Below are 26,511 nucleotides of genomic sequence, written 5' to 3' on the forward strand. Positions count from 1 at the left end.
GTGTGTGTGTGTGTGTGTGTGTAACACAACATGCAGAATCGACGCGCTTCATGTAATTTTCTTTAGGAATTCTTCAGATTTTAAGAACGCCTCCTGCTGACCAATGACAGAACATTTAATAAATGTGAAAATTAACTTTTATTTTGACGCTGCAAACAAGACAAGACATTTCAAATATTGAATAGTCCTTTTATTTGATCATAGTTTTGAAAAACATTAGACTATGACTATAAACTGTGGAGCTGTTTTGATTCCTTAAATCTATCAAGGTAAAATAATTCTATGTTGTTGAGTGTGTATGTGTTTACAGAGTTTAGAAATATATATATATATATATATATATATATATATATATATATATATATATATATTTTTTTTTTTTTTTTTTTTTACATATAGTTGATGTGGTTATTTTAGTTTAAATGAACAACGTCGACTATATGTATTTAACAACCAGTCTGATCACTCTGAGAACAGGCTTCATGTTTGTATTCCAAAACACATTAGTTATTACCAAAACTGCAATATTGCAAAAGCATTTGTGAATAAGCACTGCTACCACTCACTGAGTGACCACTCAAGAGCAAAGTCATAATTTCATAAACTGGCAAGAAATATAAATGAGCCACTGAATACGCTTATTTTCATATACACCTTACTTGCTCCTCAGAGCTCGTAGATGAGCACCGGGCAAAGTCATATTTGTTACTTTTTTCATTTCATTTCCATCTCCCATTATTTCCATTAACCCTTTTTTAAAAAGTCAAAAACCACAACATTCTACATTTTTAATAAGAAAACTTTAAAGCAATATTGTGCTACAGAGAACTCTTAGAAGTAGTTTAGACGCACTGAACCTCAAAAGATGCTGCTGTCATTTTTGTTTGTCACTAAACACATGATCTCTTTCACCCTCCCATCAGACAACTAACCACTGAAGTCTCTCCCACCACCAGACAGAGTATTACAGACCTTCATTGTACTTGTTCAGTCTGTCAAGATAAAGACTAAGACGAAAGAGAGGAATTTTTTAACATATCTTTCTTGACTGAGTCCAGATACAGAAACACTTCAGTGCAGGTAAGATATAGCATATACTGTATCTGTATATCTGGATAATAAGCATCATTTGAAAGGTATTTCATGGAAAATCCAGGTTTTCTGTAATCCTGCGCTTCCAGGTCAGAAAATAAAAATAAAAAGTAAAAAAAAAAATAAGACAGAATATATTAATAACATGATGGCAGAAATATATAAAACATCACTTGAGGATCATATGTTCTTGATTGAGGATCATAAATACCTCCAGAGGAGTTTAAGAAAGGAAGCTCCACTTTCACGTTCACAAGCTGTAAGTTGACTAAATTCATTATTTTGTTTAATCATTTTTATTTTACTAAAATGAAAACATTTTAGGAGGCTATTCTGCAATTTTCTTTCTCTTCTTCTTCTGAAACTTAAATTAATTTATCACAGTAGCATATGAAAATGGAAACATAAAAACTTAGCTAGTATTTTCAATAGCTGTTGAAACACAAAAATAGTTTTACATAATTAGAATTACAAAACAACACAAAACAATTTTACAGTTAATCAGGCGCAATATTAGTAACAATTGAAGGTGAGAAACAAAACAAAAAAAAAGATGATTGAGACTTGAGTAGAAGATCAAGAGTTGGGTTCCTGCGACGAAAAACTTGTTAAAGTCAACTTCTTTCTCAGGTGTCTTGAATATACTGAAGTAAATCTAATAAGTTTAACAATTTTTTGGTGCGTTTTCATATCGCTCGCATACTGTTGACGTCACTTACATCTGATGTCATCCGTAGGACGCACAACGTGATGCTAACACGGAAGCGTATGTGCTGCTAGGGAGTATTTAGAGTATTTCAATATAGTTCAATATACTAAAATAAAACATATTGATTTGTTATGTATTTAAAACATTGGGGCAACATTATGTTCTGGTAGGTATGATTATTCAGAATGAATTGGACAAACACGTCTTCATCTTTTAGTTTTGTTTTGTAGCATGCACGACGTGATAATAACACGGAAGCGTGTATGTACCGTGTATGTGCTATTAGGGAGTATTTAGAGTATTTAAAGTTCATTTAAGTTCAATATATTAAAATAAAACATATTGAAAAGTTATGTATTTAAAAAATTGGGGCAACATTATGTTCTGGTAGGTTTGATGAGTTCAGAATGAATTGGACAAACACCTCTTCATCTTTCAGTTTTTTTTGCATATGCTTTATTAAAACTGTATTTCAAAGGGATATTTTAGTCATTAAAGTTTAACATCATAAAGTAGTTGTTTTATGATTATCAGGTTTATCTGGAGGGGAAATCTTAACTTATTTTTATTTAGTAAATTACTATTAGCATTAGCATTTAGTGTCAGAGCTTTTGCTTGAAATGCTTTATTTTGGCCACTAGATGTCCCTATAGAGCCCTCATGTCTGCATTATTTGTTTCTAATCAGTGCAACTGCTTTCACATGTGCCTCGTTTTAGCCTATGTATTTAAACAGAGGACTTCCTTTGGGTTCTTTGCTTGGATATTGAGGTTCCTTAGCCAGTCCTATTGTAAGTCTACTTTAGGACTTATCTTGGCAAATCTTTTGTTTCTATGTCAAATTTGGCTTGTTGATGCCTTTTCCCTGAATTTAGTTTTGGAGGTGTTTTTTGCCCTCCTGTTGGACCTTTTTGGACTGATGATTACTGTTTTGACCTTCTCTAAGAAAAGGATTTCTTGTGCCCTTTGCTTTTTGCTCATTAAACTTTGCTGAGTTAATCCAAGAATGTGTCTCACTATTGGGTTCAACTGTCTTCGGTGGCTCAGAGGTGGAACATAAGACTCTCCTGCCAGAGACCCGGGTTCTAGTCCCAGTCCTGACAGAATATACAAGCCAACTATGAACCCAGAAATGCCTAAACCTGAAGAACTCCTTGCCACAGTGGCTCAGCATGAGGCCTCAGTCCAACGGCATGAATCAGTATTGCTGCAGCAGGAGACCTTGATGGTTAAATCTCATGACCTCTGTTCGCCAGATCTTTGACCGGTTGCCCTCTACCTCTACTTCAGCTGCCCCTGTACCCCCTCTGGATTCTCGAGTGCCCACTCCTCTTACTGAACCTCGCTTACCTCCACCTCCACGTTTCTCAGGTGATCCCAGTGCATGTGATGGTTTCCTGACTCAGTGCTCTCTCTCATTTGAATTACAACCCTCTCCCCTCAGATCGGGCCAAGATCGCATATGTTATCACCCTCCTTTCTGGCAAGGCTCTTTCGTGGGCAACAGCAGTCTGGAAGGCCCAGACACCTTTCTGTTCTAGTTACTCGGCATTTGAAAAGGAGTTCAAGCGGGTCTTTGACCACCCCCTCAGTGGCCGGCAAGCCTCTAAGAAACTTCTCACTTTTCGACAAGGTAATGGCAGTGCAGCTGAATATGCCATTCAGTTTCGGACAGTTGCTGCAGGGAGCGGCTGGAATGATGAGGCCCTAATGGTGTGTTTCCTGAATGGTTTGTCAGAGGCAATCAAGGATGATCTGGCTACCAGAGAACCTGCTCACGATCTTGAGACTCTTATGGATCAAGCAGTTAGGTTGGATAATCGTCTGAGGGAAAGGAGCCTGAACCGTCCATCTGGTTACACATTCTCTGCTTGTCCATCTTTGCCTCAAATGTTACCCCAAGATTCCTCGGCACCCATGCAATTGGGTAGGACTAGGCTTTCCCCAACAGAACGAGACCGTCGTATGAGAGAGCGCTGTTGTCTATATTGTGGGTTACAAGGTCATTTTTGCTCCACCTGCCCTGAGCTTTCGGGAAACTCCCCGTCCCGTACAGGCAAGGAAGGACTGTAATGGGAGTTACCCACACGGCTTCACCTTCCAACTCTGGATTGCTCCTTCCCATCACTCTCACATTTGGAGGCCAGAAACACCAACTCCAAGCATTGATTGATTCAGGAGCTGCTGGGAATTTCATAGATATTTCCCTTGCCAAGTCTCCAGATCCCTAATTATTCCCTTCCTGCTCCTCTAACCGTCACAGCCCTGGATGGAAGACCGTTAGCTCCAGGGAAAGTAACCCACCTCACCTCACTGCTTGGCCTTATCGTTTACCAGCAACAGGAGAGAGTGTGCTTTCACCTCATACAGTCTCCAGAGTTTCCTGTTATCCTCGGTCACCCTTGGCTCCTCCAGCACAATCCACACTTTGACTGGTCCACTGGCGCCGTCCTCAGTTGGGGTCCCACCTGTCAGACTACCTGCTTAGCCCAGAACTCCCTTGACCCTATTCTCGAGTCTCAAGAGCCCCTAGATCTGTTTCAAGTACCTGCCCAGTACCATCACCTCAAAGCAGTATTCAGCAAGAGGAAGGCCACCTCCTTACCACCTCATCGCCCATATGACTGTGCCATTGAGCTACTCCCAGGAACCTGTCCTCCCAGAGGTCGCATATTCTCTTTATCTCCCCTCGAACGAACTGCTAAGGATCAATACATTAACGAAGCCCTTGCAGCAGGTATCATCCGACCATCCACTTCCCCTGCCGGAGCTGGGTTTTTCTTCGTTGGGAAGAAGGATGGTGGACTTAGGCCATGTATTGATTACAGGGGTCTTAACAAGATAACTATTCGAAACCGCTATCCCTTGCCACTAATGGTCACTGCCTTCGAAATACTGCAAGAAGCTTCCATCTTCACTAAGCTTGACTTGCGCAATGCCTATCATCTTGTGCGCATCAGACAGGGAGATGAATGGAAGACCGCATTCAACATGCCCACGGGGCACTATGAGTATTCAGTTATGCCCTTTGGTCTCACTAATGCCCCTGCAGTGTTTCAAGCTCTTATCAATGATGTTCTCCGAGACATGCTCAACCAGTTTGTGTTTGTCTATTTAGATGATATCCTCATCTTCTCGAGTTCCCCCCAAGAGCATGTAAGACATGTGAGTAAGGTCCTCAGGCGGCTTCTTGATAACAATCTTTATGTTAAACCGGAGAAGTGCGCATTCCACGTGACCGAAGCTCAGTTCCTGGGGTTCATCATCAAGCCTGGAGAGATACAAATGGATCCTCAAAAGGTTCAAGCTGTCGTGGATTGGCCCTCCCCCTCATCAGTAAAAGAGGTACAGCGTTTCCTTGGCTTTGCCAATTTTTATCGCAAGTTCATTCAGAACTTCAGTACTGTGGCGGCTCCTTTGTCTGCCCTAACCAAGGGGAACACAACCAGTTTTCGCTGGGGATCTGAAGCCGAGTTGGCGTTTGGCAAATTAAAGAGCCATTTTACCTCTGCACCTATTCTTATTCTCCCTAACCCAGATAAACCCTTTATTGTGGAAGTCGATGCTTCAGATGTAGGAGTTGGAGCAGTGCTGTCCCAAAGGGGAGAGGATTTCAGGTGGGATTTGGAAAATACGGTAAAACAGGCCCAAGCCCAAGAACCTGACCCAGGTGGTGGGCCAACTCGCTGTCTGTCCCCAAAGCTGCCCGCTCCAAGGGCCTCCAGTGGGGACACTCCTCCCGTCTCACGTGCCATCCTGGCACTTCCCGTACTCTCAAATTTCTCCTGAGACTGTTTTGGTGGCCAACTATCAAGGAGGATGTGACAGCATTTGTAAATGCCTGTCCCACATGCAACCAAAGTAAGGTGTCTCACCAGTCTCCTCAGGGGCTATTGCACCCCCTCACCATACCTCATAGACCTTGGTCTCATCTTTCCACAGACTTTATCACTGGACTTCCTCTATCAAAAGGCAACACCACTATTATGGTCATAGTTGATAGGTTCTCCAAGGCGGCCCGATTTGTCCCTCTGCCTAAACTACCTACTGCAAAGGAGACTGCCGAACTAATTATGAACCATGTCTTTCAGGTCTTTGGCATTCCACAAGACATTGTCTCTGACCGGGGACCCCAATTTTCTTCCAGATTCTGGCGGGCATTTTGTCAGTCTCTGGGGGCTACAGTAAGTCTTTCCTCTGGGTTCCATCCAGAGTCCAATGGGCAAACTGAGAGAATTAACCAAGATCTTGAGACTACACTGAGGTGTATGGCAGCCAACAACCCATCCTCCTGGTCTTCCTTCATTATGTGGGCTGAATATGCACACAATACCCTTCACTCCTCTGCTACAGGCATGTCTCCTTTTGAGTGCCAGTTTGGGTACACCCCTTCACTATTCCCTGAGCAAGAGGTGGAGGTTGCAGTTCCCTCTGCTCAACAATTTGCTAAACGCTGCCGCCAGACATGGAAAAAGGCCCGAGCTAAGCTCCTTAAAGTTTGTCAACAGTATCGGCACCAGGCTAATCGCAGACGCAGACCTGCCCCCAATCTGCGCCCTGGTCAAAGAGTTTGGCTCTCCACAAAAACATTCCCTTACGGCTAGAGTCCCGTAAACTTTCCCAGAGGTTCATTGGCCCCTTCAAGATTGCCAGGAAAGTTAATCCAGTGACTTATCGTTTATACCTGCCTAAATCTTTAAAGATTAATCCGACCTTTCATGTCTTTTTGTTAAAGCCTGTTTTGTCATCTCCTTTTCTTGCCACAGGTAAACCTCCCTCTCCTCGTATCATTGGTGGCCAGCCAGCTTACACAGTCCACAGAATACTGGATGTCCGTCGAGTACGTGGGTCCCGCAGTATCTTGTGGACTGGGAAGGCTATGGTCCTGAGGAGCGCTCCTGGGTTCCTGCCAAAGACATCTTGGACCCAAATCTAATTCAAGAATTTCATGCTCGCAAGCCCAGTCATCCTGGAGGGAACGCCAGGAGTCGTTCCTAGAGGGAGGGGTCCTGTCAGAGCTTTTGCTTGAAATGCTTTATTTTGGCCACTAGATGTCCCTATAGAGCCCTCATGTCTGCATTATTTGTTTCTAATCAGTGCAACTGCTTTCACATGTGCCTCGTTTTAGCCTATGTATTTAAACGGAGGACTTCCTTTGGGTTCTTTGCTTGGATATTGAGGTTCCTTAGCCAGTCCTATTGTAAGTCTACTCTAGAACGTTTCTTGGCAAATCTTTTGTTTCTGTCAAATTTGGCTTGTTGATGCCTTTTCCCTGAATTTAGTTTTGGAGGTGTTTTTTGCCCTCCTGTTGGACCTTTTGGACTGATTATTGTTTTGACCTTCTCTAAGAAAAGGATTTCTTGTGCCCTTTGCTTTTTGCTCATTAAACTTTGCTGAGTTAATCCAAGAACGCGTCTCACTATTGGGTTCAACTGTCTTTGGTGGCTCAGAGGTGGAACATGAGACCCGGGTTCTAGTCCCAGTCCTGACATTTAGTTATCTTTGAGAAGATAATAAAATCATGCTGAGTTGCAGTATTTAACAGGATCTTTTTTTTCTGTTTCTGCAGCTACATCTTTGTATATGCAGCACTCATAGATAAAGGTAAGAATCTAAAAAACTCATGTACACCTAAATCTTTCGGTATAACATAAGTAGAAATGAATTTTTGCTGATATGGCAACTCCGTACCATGCAGCGACCATTGGACTTTTCTTCGTTCTGTCACAGATGCAGTTTTTGTTCCTTGCCACTGTGGCTTGCTCAATTTGCAACACTTAATTTCAACTAATTATTGTCGATTTGACGACACAGATATCATGAAGTGTTTACTTTGAGGCAACTATTGAGAGTGCAAGTCTTCAGCCAGACCCTTCTCTTCATTTTGGGCTCCTTTCTCTCAGATCTTTTTAATCATTTGTGTCTCCTTTTATTTCTCCCAAGGAATTAAATAAATATATAATTTATGCCACTGACTGTTTTTGCCACACTTAGTTTGTGTTATTTCAGTCTCTCTGCAGGTCACAGTAGAAGGTTTCGTCGGTGGTTCTGTTGTCCTGCCATGTTCATCAGCTGAACATGATCTTAAACTTCAAGACATCAGTGTACACTGGAGAAATAGCGGCAGCAAGATTGTGTATGATATACCTGAAAGTAAAGAATTTCAAGACTCAGCATTTAAGAACAGAACAGAAACTTTTCCTGAGGAGTATAATCAAAGAAACTTCTCCATCAAACTCTCTAATCTCACTCACGCTGATGCAGGAAAATACACCTGCTTCATCACACCCTCAGATGAGCAGAAGACTGTAGAGCTGATCATCAACGGTGTGTGAAACTAGCTGTCGTTCATGATGTTTTTAGTCTAATTGTGTGTTTTTTATTATATAGATATATAATTTCACTAGTGATTGTCTGAAAGGTGCTGTATATAAATGATCTGTTGTCTTCATCACAGTACAGTAATGTTGTTTTCTCTCACTTTTCTGTTGCAGAAAAACCAGTTACAGAAAATGGAAACAAAGCCACTGATCAAAAAAACCTAGAAGAAATCAAACCAGACAGTCTCGAGAAATCATGGCTTTGGATCCTGATTGGCTTACCCATACTGGTTCTATTAATCATTGTAATTATCTTTAAAAGAAAGATCTCCAGCTGCCGTATGTCAGGTGAACACGTCCTGGGTTCAGATGCTCATGAGGGGAGTTCTGGTCCAGGTTATAAATCAGTAACTGCTGATGGTCTTTAAGCAGTTAAAGCAGGTGAATGACACAGACAACAGCTTTCTCCTTAAACAAGCAGTCAGAGGAGGAAAGTGGTGCTTTTATTGTTGCTGATGCAGTGAGTGTGTTGTTGTATTTTCTTTGTCTGCACTCTTTAAGACTACATAGGTCTCTGGAGTGACTTGGTCAAATATGATTTCAGACAAATTCAAGCAGATTCAGAACATTTCTCACAATCAAAAAACTATTGTTAGCTCATTAAATTGCGATTGAGATTCATTGTTTTAAAGCTGTTGGGATAATTTTGTAGCAAATACTGAACCATTATTTTTTCTCTGTGTCTCATCTCTGTAAATCTGAAGATCATCTGCAGTTGACAGTGTAGTAGAAGCTTGAAGCCACAACCAGTCAATCAATCTTGGTCTAAAAAGAGTTTTCAAACTAAATCACTGTACTCGTAGTAAAACATACTGTTGGCTTTCTGTCACATTTGATGAGGTTCACCAATCAATGTTCATGTTGGTAACATTGCCAGTGCCACACTGATCTTCTTGCCTTTAAATGACCTACTGTCAAAACAACATATCTTTCTTTTATTTGTTGATTTATTTTTTTGGAATGTTCTTATTATATGATATCTTGAAACATGGAAATGCACTGAAAGGAATATGAGCCTGTCAATATGTTGCTGACCTAAAAATTCTGTACTTTTATACTTTGTACTGGACCATATCATGCAATATATATACATATATTTGTGGTGAAAATGTTTTATTTTTGTTCAAAATCTACTTCAATATTATCAGGCATTTACTTGTCTTTCATTTTATACTGATTGTAAACTTTAAGACCAAATAAAATGTCTAATTAAAATGCGTCTTGTCAGTGGATTTTTCAATTAATAAAGAACATCTTTTATTTAGTAAATAATATGCTTTGCATCATTGAATAGTACATTGTTCTTCATGAAAATGCATTTGAACACAATTTTGTATTACAGAAATGTCTCATTATGTCTGAAATTCTTTTGAGTCATTCACGAAATGCAAATTTTTTTATGACACAGTTATTTTCATACTTTATGCATTGTCTAGACACGATTCAGAAAGATCTTTGTTCTTCATACTACATGATAACTGTGACCTGCTTAATAATGTAGAGCAACTTAAGGTTTTTTTATGGCACACTATAGGCAAGATCTGTATAGGTTTAGTAGGGATAACTTCTTTCCTATTCCAAACCTATTTTTCATTTGCAACACCTGATGGCACAGAAGGGCTTTAGGCCAAATCTGTGTGTGTTGGGGGTCTGCTAATTGCTAAAAGCTCTTTTGACTCGTGACAGTGTTTATAACTTCAGCATCCTGGAGCTACGTGTCACCAGATTCCTTGACTTGGTGAATATAAAACATCAAACATCAGCTGACATGCAAACTAATCGATACGTATCTATGTATTTAACAACCAGTCTGAAGGAAAACAGAGGCAACACAACTTGTTTCAAACAGTAATAGACTTTGCATGAATGAGTGTGTAACTCTTACACTGAAGACTTTGGTGATATCTGGTGGCACAGGATGGTATAGAAATCAAAATAAATAAATAAATATATATGCAACAGCCACTTTATCAGGTACACCTGTCCAACTGCTTGTTAACGCAAATTTCTAATCAGCCAATCACATGGCAGCAACTTAATGCATTTAGGCATGTAGACATGGTCAAGATGATCTGTTGCAGTTCAATGGGCTACAGCAGTAGAAGACCACACCGGGTGCCTGTCAGCTAAGAACAGGAAACGGGGCTACAGTTCACACAGGCTCACCAAAATTGAACAATAGAAGATTGGAAAAACGTTGCCTGGTCTGATGAGTCTCGATTTCTGCTGCAACATTCGGTTGGTAGGGTCAGAATTTATCGTCAACAATATGAAAGCATGGATCCATCCTGTCTTGTATCAATGGTTCAGGCTGGTGGTGGTGGTGGTGTAATGGTGTAGGGGATATTTTTTCAGCACACTTTGGTCCCAATAGTACCGATTGAGCATCATGTTAATGCCACAGCCTACCTGAGTATTGTTGCTTACCATGTCCATCCTTTATGACCACAGAGTACCCATCTTCTGATGGCTACTTCCTGCAGGATAACGCGGCACTGTACTCAAAGTCACCAGATCTCAATCCAGTAGAGCATCCTTGGGATGTGGTGGAACTGGAGATTCGTATCATGGATGTGCAGCCGACAAATCTGCAGCAACTGCGTGATGCTTTCATGTCAATATGGACCAAAATCTCTGAGGAATGTTTCCAGTATCTTGTTGAATCTATGCCACGAAGGATTAAGTCAGTTCTGAAGGCAAAAGGGGGTCCAACCTGGTACTAGTAAGGTGTACCTAATAAAGTGGCCGGTGACTTATTTATATGTATATGTTGTAATAAATAGAATACAAAAGGCTTGCATTCATGTTTTTTTTTAAGATAATGTCAAGGTAAAGGCCCTCACAATATCCGTTTACAATCACTTTCGATTTTTGGTGGCTTCTAATGTGTATGATTTATTCTGTTCTTTTAATTTAGACTTAAACTTGAGTCGCATCTCAAAATGTCACAGTCTTTTTAGTTGTTTTTATACTATTATCATCTGTGTTTAGCTGGAGGACTTGACTTATGTTGGTTATGAATGATCTGCATAAGGAAACAGAGAAGCTCTAATACAAAAAGTCATCAATACATATATATTAACTGTCTTCACAGAAGCTGTTTGATTTGTTAGCTTAATGAAAATTAAAAAACAATTAAGCTGCTGTTTATTTCGCTTTTAACAAATTTGACTATACATTTAGCCATTAAAATCTGACACACACAATACTGTGCTAATATCAGTCTATATAATAAAAAAAACAGTACAACAATGTTGTAATACAATACAAAGAATCCACCTGTTTGCTTAAAAGTAATGTTTGAAAGGATTAGGCTCTATGTTGGAAACTTTCTTTAAGGAAGAGGGTTCTCTTACTTCCTCTTTATGTAACTGGAATCTTTCTTTTCGTGTTATTACGATGACGATAAACAAAACCAGTAAAATGACGATGTGTAGACACCACACCAATCCACTCCTAGACTCTTCTGGTCTGATAACAATGAACAGTTTGTGTCAGACTGAAACTGAGAGGAAGCGTCTATGAGGCAGATCTCGCTGAATCAAGCAAATACACAGAAACGAAACATGTCAATTTTTGTTTTAATTGATGGAAACCAGCTGAAAGGCGAGTTCATGAAAAAATGATTGTACGTCGCAAATGATAGTATGTAACTGGATTCTTGTCATTCTTACAGTGAGAAATTAATCAGCTCATGACGTTATTATAGACGTGATGACAGGAGGAATGTGTTGAAAAGATAATTAGATAAACCTCATCTTGTAACGAACTAGAATGTACAGAGAACTACATTTATCATGATACTATTATTTATATTTTTGGAGTTGAGATCCACTGAGTTGTCATTTATTTTTCACTAACGGCATTCACCCACCCAATTTCCTTCACCCACCAATCTGATAACAAACCTCAGATGTCCCTCCTCCCATAACTACATTCCTTCGCTGTACTTGTTTAGTCTGCCCGGATGAAGACAAAGATCACAAAGTAAAACATCATATAGAGAAATGATTCAGCTGAGGATCCAAAATCCTTTCAAAAGGAAGCTTCATGTGAGTAACTGATTAAATGTCTTTATTTAGTTTGATCCTTTTCATTTCACGAATATGGAAACATATAAAGGAAGCTACGCAGTAACGTTAACAGCTTTTTGATCCAAATTTTAATCCAAAGAAACGTAACGTAACGACATGTATACATTTGCATAAAAAGAAAATATAAATAACAAATATTAATGGTCATGACAGTCTGTGAAAAAGGCCCATCATTTCCAGTGAAACTGACACAATATTTTATAGTGCAACCAATGAAAATTTAGAATAATAAAATTAAGCTTTTGTCTTTTATTGGTGAACTGAAGTTCAGACATGACTAAATGATGATTGGAGACAGTAGCTGACGGCAGAGACGTGTTTAGTTTTGCTAATGGTGAAGGCTGATTAGAAGATCAAGAGTAGAGAAAAGTTGAATGCTTTTGAAAGTCAACTTCTGTCTCAGGAATTTTGAATAAGCTGAAGTAAATCTGAGTGACGAATCTGCTGTGCATTTCATACGTTTCATTGTTCACTGACGTCACTTACGTCTGATGTTATTTGCACGGATTGAACAGAAGTATATGATATGGAACTTTGAACCATTTTGAAAAAGTATTTCATTTAAATTTGAGTTTTACGTTTAAACAAAACAAAACATGGTAATATTATTGGGGAACCATAATATTACAAAATGCACTATTTTATTATAGGAAATAAATGGTTGTGTCTTGAATACTATTGAATATTAGATACTAATGGATACTATTATGTTATTAATAAATAATTATTATTTAAAATTATTATTTTTAATTCTTATTTAATTTTTTTATTTTATTTTGTTACTTTATTTTCTTTACTTTTGTTACTATTGTTACTATTTTACTTTTGTACATTAAAAGTCTCATGATCTGCTGCTTTTTTAAAACTGCAGTTGCAGATAAAGGTGAGCGCAAAACAAACTACATTTAAAAGTTGAGTTGTCAAATCATGTCAAATTTTATGTTTACAGTTACATGTTCTGTGATTTCATTCTGTCTGCAGGTGACTGTAGAGGCTGTTATCGGTGGTTCTGTTGTCCTGCCGTGTTCTGGAATTGCATCGTTTAGCCAGGTTTCTGTAAAACACAGAGCAGCACAGTTTGAAAAACCCCTATTAGTCCGGGTAAGTCCATTTTGTTGGGTAGAGAGCGGAGGTTCGCCAAGTGAATGCTGGGCAACGGCGTTCGGAGTCCACGTTGTCTGAGTTTCACAAGCGCGCCGGAGTGGTCTGCCAAATGTTCAGCAGTTCATCCTTTGTAAAAACTATGGTATTTGATGAACAAAAAAACAGGAAAAACTAACAAAAACAATACGAGCATTTGAGAACTGCCATTCGCGGACATAGGAATGCAGATATAGGAATGGAAAAGAGGTAAAGTATTAGATACAAAATTAATGATATTCAAAATACTGTAATTAAAATTGAAAAGTTTACACGTCACAAAATGTTATTTAGCCATGTGACATGCTTTTTACTGGGAAAGAACAACTTGCTACAGAAATCTTATGTGGTTGCTTTTTTGAACAAGTAGTTTTTTTGTATGTACATTCTCAAAAAAAATCCTCAGAAAAATGTAACAAAATCTGCATATAGGTAAAACATGTTTTACATTTTTTTTCCCACAGCCACGTATTTAATAATCCACAGAGTTTAAGACAAGAAGGTAACCACAAGTACACAGACGAGGGAGAACTGAACGGACTAGAACTTATATTGGGGAGATAATGACATTAATTAACACAACACACCTGAACACAAATGACACAATCAAGGGGAGAAATAAGCATTTTCTCAAAAGGCATTTCTTTTATGCACAATATGTGAAATAATGTGATTAACATGATGATAATGTGAAAAAAATAGATGTCTGTTGGATCCTTAAAAAACTGCATTAGATTAGCATTTTTAGCTCTTTTTATTCATATGGTCTTTGTTTTGCTGGTGTACTTGACTTGATTTAATAGTCGCTGACTATAAAATTTCCTGCAATTCTGGACGATCAATGAAATGTTGGTTAACCTAGTTATTAAATCCTAGTTAACCTGGTTGCCTGTCATGAATGACCTTGCAGAGGGCAGTAGAAGAGAGCTGATACAAACAGGATAGATAAATATGATGTTAAAACTATCTTTACAGAAGTCTTTGATTTTTCAGTATAAATGAAAACAGGCAGCATCCATATGCAGAGTTTATTAATCAATATCAAACAAGCAGAAGCAGCATCTCATCGCACACAAAGCATGAGCTTTCTTTTGAATGTGTTTTCACTCACGGTAAGACCCCGGTAAGAGAAGGTGGAAAAAAATATTGCATAATGCATAATATTAGCGCTTCTTTGGTGTTAGAAGTATATTTCGTAATGCCATATAGTGCTAAAATGAGTGTAAATATTACACCAGATAAAAACAAAAACTTGTGTTAGGCCCATTTATACGCCAGAATAGACTTGAGTACGACATGCAGTGTGTAAATGTGTTTGTCATATATATTTCACATATACAGTGTCATATACATTTCATATAATCATCCAAACCTGTAATACCTTCATAATTAATGACAGAATTTAAATGTTTTCGGTCAACTATCCCTAAGACTAACAATAAACAAGAGGTATTTCATCAAAATGTAAAAAAAAAAAAAAAAAAAAAGTTTACTGTAAATTTATTCATTCTCCGGCTAATAAGATGTAGATGGAATTTTTTTTTTTCTTCGGTACAACATTAAAAGAGAAATACTGCAATGCTGGATGGGTGACTGTGAGAACTATATTAAAATAAAAGTTTCACCTCTGCACTCGTTTCACAGTTAAACCTTCACTCGAGACAAAGGTGAGAGTTGTTGGTTGTCAAGTGTCAAAGCAGTGGAAAATGTTTTTGGTTTTGGTTTAGCACTTCAGCGGCTGACTTTAGTTATTATATTGTTATTTTTTATTATTACTTACAATAAATATTGAAATAGTGCTATTGAAGTAAAATGCTGTTTATAGATTATAGACGGATTGTAGCTAGATATTTCTCCAGTAGATTATCAGGAGTGACATGCTCAAACACACACAAAAACATACATGAAAATAATTAAGCAACTTTATAATAAGAGTGTTTTTCATAAATGTCACGTCAGGACAAGTGTATGATTTCGAATTTAAAATATATATATATATATATATATATTATTCCTGATTTCTATTTGAATGATTACGTATACGCATAGATATTTCTCAAATTAAACATTTTAAAATCCATGCATATACTATACACCGTTTAAACAGTAGGGAAAAAAAAAGTGATAGAAAACACAACATTTAACACAACATCGTTTGACTCTTGAAAGATTTAATTTATATGCATCAGTTTAATCATCAGGTGATTATGATCACCAGTCTTTAGAAAGAATACTGAAATATGAAAAATCAAATATAATATGTACACACTCACCAGCCACTTTATTAGGTACACCTTACTAGTACCAGGTTGGACCCCCTTTTGCCTTCAGAACTGACTTAATCCTTCGTGGCATAGATTCAACAAGATACTGGAAACATTCCTCAGAGATTTTGGTCCATATTGATATGATAGCATCACGCAGTTGATGTAGATTTGTCGGCTGCACATCCATGGTGTGACTTACCAGCCACTTTATCATAAGTGTATATTTGAATATTTGTATATTTGTATATATTTATAAAAAAATATATTATTTACATTTTTAAGGAAAATTACAGTTTTTATTTATCTGAGTTAAGGAAAAATCTGCAAAATAAATATAAAAACATTTTGTAAATATAAAAACAGTGTCCACCGTGGTATGCTGAAAATCAATATTAGTATTTTTAGCTACAATCACACAAAATGAACCAAAATAAAGTTATATAGATGCTGTTCTACAGGTGAGCAAGAATGCTCAATAATTATCAAGGCAGAAATTAATTTTAGTAATAAGACTGGATTCACAGTTTTTTAAGTGCAGATGTTCCTGATGTTGTAGATCAGCGTTGAGTTGCGATTGATTTAAAGATCTTTTGTTTCCAACGAAAACATTTAATAGTCCTAGAAACAGAACAGTTTACTAGATTCAGTATATTTACAATAACAGTTGTACAATAATAATGCAGTTGCCGAAAAATACATTTATGATATAGATGGCTAAAAAGCAACTCACCGATCAGCAGAATGAGCAGAAGTCCATTCACCAGAGCAGATATGATAATAATAGTCCGCCAATGTGTTTGATCAGTATATTCAGTCACTGTTTGGTTGTGACACTGAGTTGGTTCTGTAATAAAAATGTCCACAATCTCTGAATGTATAATTGTTCTTAATGAATATTTAAAAGCTGTAAATAGTTAATGACTAGTGTGTATGTAAGCAGTGATTATTGATCACTACAGGAGTAAATGGACTCACCGTTGAAGTATATTCTGGTGCTGTTGCTGAGTTTTGGAGGTGTCCGTGCGTACATACAGTAATAAACTCCTAATTCATCAGCAGTTATATTATTAATAACCAGACGATGTTTAAACTGCACCGAATATTTCTTTCTGAATGATTTATTAGGGTAAAAAGATGATGTTGAGAACGATCGTAGGATGACTGTTGGAGGATCTGCTGTTTTCAGTAAAATCCAATAAACCTCATTTTCATCAAGATCACAGTTTATGGTCACATTTGATCCCAGATCAGTCAGAAGATCTGACACCGCATACTGACAACAGATCAATACATCTAAAATAAATAAATAAAAATACATAAATGTCATACGGCATTAAACTTTTTAGAATTTTAATAAAGATGTCAAAAAATGTCAAAACTCACAGAGCTGAAGCTGAATGGTCTTCATCTTGTTGTTATGTGTTAAGACACTTCAGAATAAAACCTGGTTCCTTCCAAACAACAGTTAAGATGAATCTACTGCGAAGACAGGAAGACAAAGAAAAAAAAAACCTTCCCACATCAAGCAGAGAAAGACCTTATTCCCCCTCACCATCATAACTTCTTTTAGTTTAACACCTTTAGTGTTTGATCATGTCACAGATTATTAAGCCATGCTGGTATTTCTCAGATCATGTCTGAAATTGTCTTATCTATTCCAGAAACATATATGTACTGTCTGTGTTTGAAGAGTTGTATTTGGATCCTGACACTATTTTTGTTTTAGTGTATTTTGCTAATGTTTTTTTTTTTTTTTTTTTGTGACACACATGAAACGCATGATTCAGTTCTGATGCTTTTGTGCCAATAGTAGACAGTACAGGGGTCTCGTGTGTACTTTGACTGGTTTGTTTATATGCAGCAAACTGTCATTTATTGTGTTTTAGCACCTGTCTACTATTGCCAGCATTATATTTTTCAGCAATTTGAGGCACGGTAGCTTTTCTCTGTTATCAGACCAGACAGGCCAGATGGGCTTTAACTTATTGTTTTGGTGGTATTGATTTTCTGAGCCTTGATGCCACCTACTGGCATAATAATACAATCTGCACTGAAATATTGGAAAAATTCCCACCATGGTCTAATGTATTTTTAATATCTAATAAAGTTAGAGTTAATAAAGTTAATATCTAAGCTAATATCTATAAAGCTAAAACACAAGTATTTTAAAAGAAAAGTAGTAGGTAATCTCTCTTTCTTATATGACGTTAACTGGACTAAATATTTGTATTTATGTGTGTGTGCGTGTACCTGGTATTTATCACATTATGGGGACCAACTGATAGGAATAACAGTAGATTTTGACCTTGTGGGGACGTTTTTTAGGTCCCCATAAGGAAACAAGATTATGAATCATACATTTATTTTTTTTGAAAATCTAAAATTGGCAGTAGTTTCCTGTAAGGGGTAGGTTTAGGTGTAGGTTTGGTGAAGGACAATAACACATACAGTCTGTAGAGTATAAAAACCATTACGCCTATAGAAAAGTCCCCCACAAACCATGTGTGTGTGTGTGTGTGTGCATGTGTTTGTGTTTATATAGCTGCCACTTCTCTGCATATTTTGCATGCGTATGTAACATTTTCTAATTTTCTGTATATGTCAATGTATATGTCAAATGTGTGTGCCAATGCTAACAAAGTAGTCAGCATTATATTTAAAAGATCTGAAAGTTTGAGCATCAGCATAAAAAGAAGCGAAATAAATCTGATGATGGTCTCTCAGCAAGTTAAACCCTTGAGAGAGGTTTCTATGTAACCATAGATTTAGTTCCCCTTCTTTCCATAACACGGAAAAAAGCTGTCAAAACCCCTGCTTATTTTCTTAGAAATGACAATATGCAGATCTCTGTCTAGAGAATCATGAGAATATACAAACACCAGGTCCTTTGGCAAACATAAATGCAAGCACACAGACTAATTTTTTTACACGTATCGTAGCAGTTCCAAAATGAAACATGGAGGAAAAACATCATAGAAGTGTCAAGAAATCATAAACATATATAACATTTGGGGGACGTCTTGACCTAATGGTTACCTAAAGGTTGCAGGTTTGTGTCTCAGGTTCTACATGGATTGTAGGTGGGAAGAGTGAATAACCAGTGCTCTATCCACTCTAATTCCACAACTGAAGTGAGACACTGGAGCCCTCAACTACTGTTCACTACTCACTGCTGTCTGTGCAATCTGCCCACTGCCAGTTTACCCAATTGTATTTGGAAAACCTTGGCTCGAGAACAATGCAGTTTGAAGCACACAGTCATTAATGCTTCCACATTTGTCTCATGGTTTTCTGTTATGGTGTAGGATGCAGGAACAAACTTCAATAACAGATAATTAATTATAATTCAAAGGAAAACATGTGTCATGCCCCTAGACTGTTTTGCTTGTGCTTTCACACTCCAGAAGACATGAAGACATTTAAAATCGGGCAAATAAACCAGAAACAGAATTCTCTTTAAACCCCAGCTGGTGAACCTGCATGTCTGGCTGGTCAGTTAAGCCTGTAACCAGAAGGGATTGTGCCTCAACGAGTGTTAAACACAATCACTGAGCCTCAAAAATTATTATTTATATGCAGATCAAAGTATTCTAATATTAAACAGGGAAATAGTGTTTCGAAAGTGCGTCACTCGTCTCTGGTCAGATGAAATCAACAGTAATTCAAACACATATGTATACTATGTTAAGGTAAATTTATTAAATGCTGACCTTCTTAATACCTCTGCTTGGTGTCTCTATGCTCATTAGTGGAAATTGTTTATGAATTGATGTAAAATGCAGGGTTGAAGACCCAGTGAATTATCCTGTGTCAAATATACCATTGTTTTTACAGAAGTGATTAGATTTCCATCCTTAAAAATGGCATTTTGGTGTTAGAGCCCTCTTCTCCAGATCTATGGCCTCCTCATGGGCTTGAGTCACATGAAGCATCTGTTTAAGTCATTTGATTGGCAGCTAGTTGCCAGAGGTAAGTGATATGGTGCAATAGAGGCAGAATGTAACCCTCATTTCTAAAAGTAGGGAATGGAGTCAGTGGCCGATGAACTGTGATCTCACTTTGAGAAACCAATCCACTTCAGCTGTATTAAAACAAGCAAGTGCACATTAGTATACATTGGCATGCAATGACAGCATCCAACTGCAGCTGACCCCAGCATGAATATAAATGAGCCGATAATGCAGCACATATTCAGGTTTTCACTGAGCAGACGTGCCAGTGACATGGCCAATCAACACCACCATGGCGATGGGATGTAACATCTCCGTTCCCTTCTTCGGGAAATGAGAGTTACATACATAACAAACGACTGACGAATTGGGATCCCTACCAAAACAACATGGATGCTGCCCCTTCCAGCCTCAAGTAGTAATTGCTAAAGTAATATGCTATTTAAATACTATGCTGTTTACTATGCAATCTAGAATTTATGTGCTGCTAAACCAAAATTTTAATTAGCAGATGAACATCATAAAGTACTCTCTGTTTAGGTTATTGCCTGAAGGGTCAGCTATTAATGAACTACAATAAAAATACTTATCAAAAAAAAAAAAGTGTATATATATATTATTATATGATCCTCAACAGTGGTGATAATTCATTTTCAATACTGCGAGTTTTCATTATTACCTGAAACACTTAGATATTCATGGTGGATGTTCAGTTGTTACCACTTGCTTCAGATGTGAAATTCCCATTACTTTTGTAGAATGGTGCACTGAAATGTTTCCTTAATGTTTAAATAACCAAGAATCTTCTTCCAAAACACATGTAAAACTGCACATTTTAGTTCCATCTGACTTAAAGCAACCAGTCCTGCATGGTTTGAAAGACATTTTCTCTGCAAGTCTGTCAGACTTTTGCTTCCTCCCTTGTTTAGTTTCTCTTTAGGTGAGAATGAGGATGTTCTGGCCATCCAATTAAAAACCACAAAACGCACTGTACTTGCCCAATCGCCAGCTTATCTCAGCTCAGTTTTTTCACCCGTCTTTGAGTCAACAAAACATTTTGAGGAACTACAAAGAAGATCGTTATGGATTGCGCCTAGCTATATTTAAAGAAATCAGGTAATTTCTGTTTTCTAAAGTTTATTTTTGAAAACCATTTAAAAGACAAATTGGTGAAAATGCCGGGCTGCATTCCCATTTTGTATTCAAATCTCTCTCTCTTTCAAGTGAAACAGGATCCAAATGATAGAAAGCTTCAGTTGCTTATTTTAGATTTCATGTTTCTAACATTGAGTTTCCATATTGGTATTTAATGATATACAAATAGATTTAAAGCTAATCCTGTAACTAATCCGGTAATGTAAAATACATTTCAAAGCAACTATTTTTCAGTTGGCTAATTGTTTCTTCTTTTTTTTGACACATATTGACAGATATTGAGAACACATCTGGGATATTATTCAGTTCCATTCTCCTGGGACAAAGGGATGTCATCTCTTTTCGTCTCCTCTGAGTCTCTGCTGCTGTCAGACACTCTCCTGTGTCACTTAGCCCAAGATGAGGCTGAGATGATCTTTACGAATTGAGGATTTAGGTGAAAAAATGACTCACATATAAGGATTTAACAGGAAGCTCTGTGTACTTGTTCTGGTCTTTCTGTAATCAAAAACTGAAGTTAAGATACTCGGGTTGTCTATTGACACGATGGAAGCAGGATTATATAAGACATTATATAACACATTCCCTTCAAGAATCAATTTCCAGAATACAGCTTCTAGAGTCTAGAGTCTAGAGGAAGCTTCACTCTCATATTCATGTAAGTAACTGATTAAATGTAACCATTAAAAAGTAATTGGGACCACATCAAATCACATGTATTCATACCATATTGCTATAATCTAGCAAATTATAAGATTTTTTTGTCATGTACAAAATTAAAACTTAATCAATTGGTCTTGAAAATACTATAGTAAACTTACAATCGACCAACAAATACCTGGTGCGCGTGCGCTTGTTACTCGACGTCACTTGTCTGAGCAATGCGGAAGAGTTCCTTCCTGTCGTTTCCTGTTTTAAATTGATAGTATTTAAACTTAATTTCAGCATTTAATGTACATTTTTATCTAGATTAAATATTATATTTAAGTAAAACCACGATGATGAGGTATGTTTAATGAATTGTGAATGAAGCTAATTTAAACAAACGTGTTGTCCTTCACCGATTTGACCGAAGGCCTGCGTTAGTTCCTGCAAATATGAGTATATCTGCCTGCTGTATTTTGGTTGTTGGTTGCTTTGTTTAAGCTAGAGTTAGGATGGAAAGATTAGTTAATTCTATTCATTCGTAATTCATAACCGGTTTATAGCTGTAACTATATTTTGTAATTATTAGCGATTAGCATTAGTATTTTGTATTGGGCCTACCTTATTTCGTCTCTCAGAACATGTGCAATTCACGTTAAGGGTAGAAAATTTATTTTGCCCTGTTTCTGCAGATGCTGCTTCATCTGTGTGTGCGCAGTGCTAATAAGTAAAGGTGAACATGAAAAAAAATTACACTGAAGTGTTACGATCACGTATCGTGTATCATGTGCCAGATTGTGTGTTTGTCATTTCAGTGTGTCTGCAGGTCACGGTAGAAGCTGCAGTCGGTGGTTCTGTTATTTTGCCATGTTCTTTAACTGCAGAAGATATTAAACTTCAAGATATTGATGTGCACTGGAGACAGAATGACAGCAAAATTGTGCATGATATAATTAAGGGGGAAGATTCAGTAGCGATACAGGACCCAGTGTTCAAGAAAAGAGTTGAAACTTTCCCTGATGAGTATGTGAGAGGAAACTTTTCCATCAAACTCAACAATCTTCAACACACTGATGCAGGAAAATTCATCTGCTACATCACACCGTCGTCTGTATCTCAGACTGTAGAGCTGATCATCAATGGTGGGTAAAGCTGGTTGATTCGTGTATTACAATCTTCTAATAAAATCAGAATGCATTAAGTGTTTGACCAGCTCTAGTAATGATGCTGTCTGAATGCTGCTGCGCATAAATGATAGACAGATCTGTTGTGTTTATCATATTTTTTTTTTTTTACTGTTTTGTTGCAGGCTCAAGATCAAAAGGAGGAGCTGACATTGAGGGCAAACCATTGCTCTGGGTTTACATTGTAATACCTGTATCAATAGCATTTATCTCCAGTTTAATCATATTTTGCTGGAGGAAAAAAAAATGTTTCTTCTGTTTCAAACTGAACGGATAACAGCAATAGACGATGAATTGCAAAACATTTCTGATTATGCTTTACTAGCTGTTTTTCTATTTATTGAAGTTTCTATTTATTGAAGCTTCTTCAGGACTTTGTTAACACACTTTATTTTTTTAAGTTTTAAGTTTTTTTTTTTTTTTTATTATGGAATTGTTAGATGCCAGTGTTTCTTGTAACAACTATGCAAAGATTTCAAAACCAGTATCATATTAAAGTGTTTCTTGTTATTATTTTAAGAGTGATGTTAAGCCTGATCTTGTGATGGCTGTGCCTTTAAATTAAATTATGGCCCTGTAAAATGTTTGATACTGATTGTCGTGACATTCCAATGTTTATATGTTATTCCCTAATAACAACTGGTAAAATAACATCCTGGTAACTATAAAGTTGGTTCTACATGCTTGCTATGAAGTTGTTGTTGTTGGGTTTTTTGTGTGTGTGTTTGATTAGCTAATAAAATATTAAAACTCAATTGAATGATGTGTACAATTTCTTAATTCTATCATCCTTATATTCTCGTTTCATATAAACACAGCTGCTGCCATTTTGTTTTGTACACTGTAATAAATTACAATATAATTAACAGCTTCTTGGAAGCTTTTTCTTTAAATATTTAAACTCAGAGATCTATCTCATGTATCCATGTCTAATTATTTATTTTTTGTGGCAAGCAGCCATGTAATAAACGAAATAATGTACATTCAGACAGTTGTTATCGCAAAATGAAGATGTGCATTATCACTTATTATAATATTAATTCAAGTAATGAAGGACTTTGAAAATCTGACGAGAAGTGTTGAGTGCTGAGGTTAACCAGGCCTGATTTTAATGTTTCAAAATGATGAAGAGTTCAGAAAAGAGGTCATCAAATCTTATAAGGTACATTACTTCAATAAACTAACTGAATAAATGACACTACTTGTAACTTGTAATCTGTAACCCACATTTCCAAAGTAACCTTCCCAACACTGCATATTCAATAAAGTATTAATTTAGTGTTAATTGGACACGATTAACATTTGTAGTTTTATCAAAAGAAAATCGCTTCTTGCCAAATGTGATGATTTATCACATGCGTCAAGATGCCAGGCTTCAAAATTGTGTATTCCCTTTTTCTGTATGTGTTTTAAGGAACTTTTAAAGAACTGCTTCAGGCATAAATTCAATCCATTTCTGAAATGGAATTCAAGATCAAAAGTCAAGCAATCTTTTGGTCTGGCGGAGAGTGACCCTGCCTCAAAATCAGTGTCTTCACTTTCTTCTTGAATAATCCCTAAAGTAGTCCAGATGCTGTGTCTGTTTAATTCAACAAATGTTTATAGAACCTTTGCTGTGATCTTGTTCTCTAGCTGCTTGCTAAGATCTGTCCAGGTGCTCTGATTAGGAGTAGCTATGTTGCCATTGTTGACTATGGCCTCTTATAATGAACACAAGACTGTAAAAATGGATCCCTGTTGACTACTGGTTCCTTGGGCATCTGGCATGAGCAAAATATCCTGGACTCCAAAAATGGCATGTATATTATAAACCTGTATATATACATTATATCCTATATTACTAACAATGTTGGTCCTTAAATGCATAACATGTTCTAAAAACTCACATGGGTCATATGTGCAAATGTAAGAAGCATTTAATTGGTAATGATACAAGTGATCTAAGTAGCTTTTCAGTTTTCTGTTCAATGAACATTCACAATCTTAACTCATTTGACCGCTGTATCATTGTAACAAAGATTTTCTTATTATTTTCCAATATATGGTATATTCATTACCAAGTTTTACTACAAATGCCATAATTATACTATGGTTAGTGTAACAAAATCATGGTTAATTTATGGTTACCATGGGTTTACTGTAGTTTACTGTATTTTATTTGTAGTTTCATAAGGGTGTCTAATAATATTGTGAACTGATATTGTTAAAATATTGTACAGAAATTTGAGTTTTTAACTGTTTTGGGAGAATTTGGAGCATGTGGGGGACTCTGAGTGACCTCAGAATTACCTTTAAATAAATATTTATATTTTAACCAAAGCAGCACAAGCAAAAAGATTTACAGCACAAACAATTGAGATAACCTTGCTCACAATTAATCCCTGAAATCAGATTTAATGACAGGTGAATGACACTGATGTATGCCTAAACTAAATCTGTTTGGATAATCACAATGTTGTTACAGGGTCAAAATAGATGTTGAAAATCAGGTTCTGCTGCAAAACAAGAAACAAAGGCATCAGTTGACACACCTCATGTGACTCATCTGCAATTTAAATAAGACACATACGTATTTAAGAAGCAGTTTGATCAGTATGAGAACATTTTACATAACTTTATGACCTTTTTTTTCCAGAATACTCATGCCTGCACAGCACTTACTGAAAAAATATCTTGATAAAGGGTTCAATGCCTTAAATGTAGCTTCAGTTTGATAATTATTCTAGTTTTGAATAGTTTGATGAAGATCAAAAACAATGGGTGGTTATTTTTGCTTATCAAATTATTTGAACACAAGCCGACCCCTGTTCTCTGTGTTATCGAGTTGTTTTTCACTGTTAACACCTGCTATGCGTAATAGTTTTAAGAATAAAAACCTTCTATGAAAAGAACCTATGTTGGCGCAAGTGCCATTTTTTTAAACCCATCAGATTTAGGTTTTGTACATATAATAATGCCAGCGTGGAATACAGCATAAGATACTTTTGAGTACTTTACTGATGACTGTTCAAGGGTTAAAGACCTCAAGTTAATAAGATAATTAAGTGTCTAATTAAATGATTGTGTATTAGTGAGGAACACCTGCTGTTATTGAGAATTACAGAGGATCAGATGGTGATGTTTTATTGGTTAAAATAATGTCACCATCATGGAGATCAGTGATTGGTTTAGTTGTGATCTTGACCCATTTACTAATTCCAAATAATATGGTTTTAATCAGTTACAATGTTATTTCACGGCAAGCATTTGTGTGTTGCTGAAGGAAATATTTAAGTAGCAGGTGACTGAACTTTAGGAAGTGCTCTCTGGTTTGGTTATTGACTGAAATTCAGCTGTTACTGAACTACAAAAAGAAATACTAAAATGCCACCTTAATTCTTCAATATTAAAAAAGAAGAATTAGGGAGGCTACTAAAAAGCTGAATTAGCTCAGACTTCTAGACATGAACACTTATCATATGATACTTGGTGTGGTAACAGTAATTTTTCATACTACCGTGCATGATTTCATCAGTGCATGAAGGTTTCATTCATCCCTCCATGTCACCTACCGCCTCCAGTTTTTTCTTTGTCGCCAAGAAGGACAAAGGTCTCCGTCCTCCGTCCGGCTGTGAGAAAGAAAGTGAAGGTAGACCCAACAGAGAACAATACATGTTTCACACTGTCCACAGACCAAGATTTTGACTGCTGGCAACATTGAAACAGACGTTTGGCATTGGCAATGGTTTGGCTATAGCTGCCCGGCCATGTATATTGACCCTGTGGAGCTCCCGACGGACAGCTTTGGTGGAAACAGGAGAGTTGAGGTGCACATTCAACTCTGCAGTGAGCTGGGCAGCTGTGGTTTTATGTTTAATGGATGCAATCTGGGTTAGCAACCGGACATCCTTTTCAGA

The 26,511-nt window shown here is 36.9% G+C and overlaps 1 protein-coding gene and 2 long non-coding RNA genes across 11 annotated transcripts; 2 read left to right on the top strand and 1 right to left on the bottom strand.

The window, feature by feature from the left end:
• Positions 1–11,749: 11,749 nt before the first annotated feature.
• Positions 11,750–16,898, top strand: LOC122327165. The gene is made up of 2 exons (XR_006247610.1): positions 11,750–12,232; positions 13,256–16,898. It is a non-coding gene; the product is annotated as an uncharacterized LOC122327165 (long non-coding RNA).
• LOC122327170 lies at positions 16,834–20,436 on the bottom strand. Its single transcript, XR_006247615.1, has 3 exons — positions 20,311–20,436; positions 17,065–17,160; positions 16,834–16,974 (listed from the first exon to the last, which is right to left on the bottom strand). It is a non-coding gene; the product is annotated as an uncharacterized LOC122327170 (long non-coding RNA).
• LOC122327162 (V-set domain-containing T-cell activation inhibitor 1-like) lies at positions 18,148–23,375 on the top strand. 9 transcript variants are annotated; one of them, XR_006247606.1, is made up of 5 exons: positions 20,457–20,747; positions 21,062–21,444; positions 22,124–22,164; positions 22,247–22,573; positions 22,741–23,375. XR_006247606.1 is itself a non-coding variant. In XM_043222355.1 (2 exons), exons 1-2 carry the CDS (start codon positions 22,171–22,173, stop codon positions 22,890–22,892), a joined length of 555 nt encoding a protein of 184 aa, XP_043078290.1. In that variant the 5' UTR covers positions 22,124–22,170; the 3' UTR covers positions 22,893–23,375. The 9 variants fall into 9 exon arrangements, 1 of the variants encoding a protein (XP_043078290.1); XR_006247608.1 differs by having other exon boundaries at positions 20,461–20,747; positions 21,062–21,222; XR_006247603.1 differs by adding an exon at positions 18,148–19,650 and having other exon boundaries at positions 20,561–20,747; positions 21,062–22,573.
• The last annotated feature ends 3,136 nt before the right edge of the window (positions 23,376–26,511 follow it).

This window comes from Puntigrus tetrazona, chromosome 22 (assembly GCF_018831695.1).
Source record: "Puntigrus tetrazona isolate hp1 chromosome 22, ASM1883169v1, whole genome shotgun sequence".
NCBI lineage: Eukaryota > Metazoa > Chordata > Actinopteri > Cypriniformes > Cyprinidae > Puntigrus > Puntigrus tetrazona.

What these genes read in the sequence shown, in the direction of transcription:
- LOC122327162 (XM_043222355.1), top strand. Translation starts at nt 22,171, where the DNA reads ATGAAAAAAAATTACACTGAAGTGTTACGATCACGTATCGTGTATCAT. An exon ending in TGTAGAGCTGATCATCAATG is followed by an intron (nt 22,574 to 22,740) that starts GTGGGTAAAGCT and finishes GTTTTGTTGCAG; the next exon opens with GCTCAAGATCAAAAGGAGGA.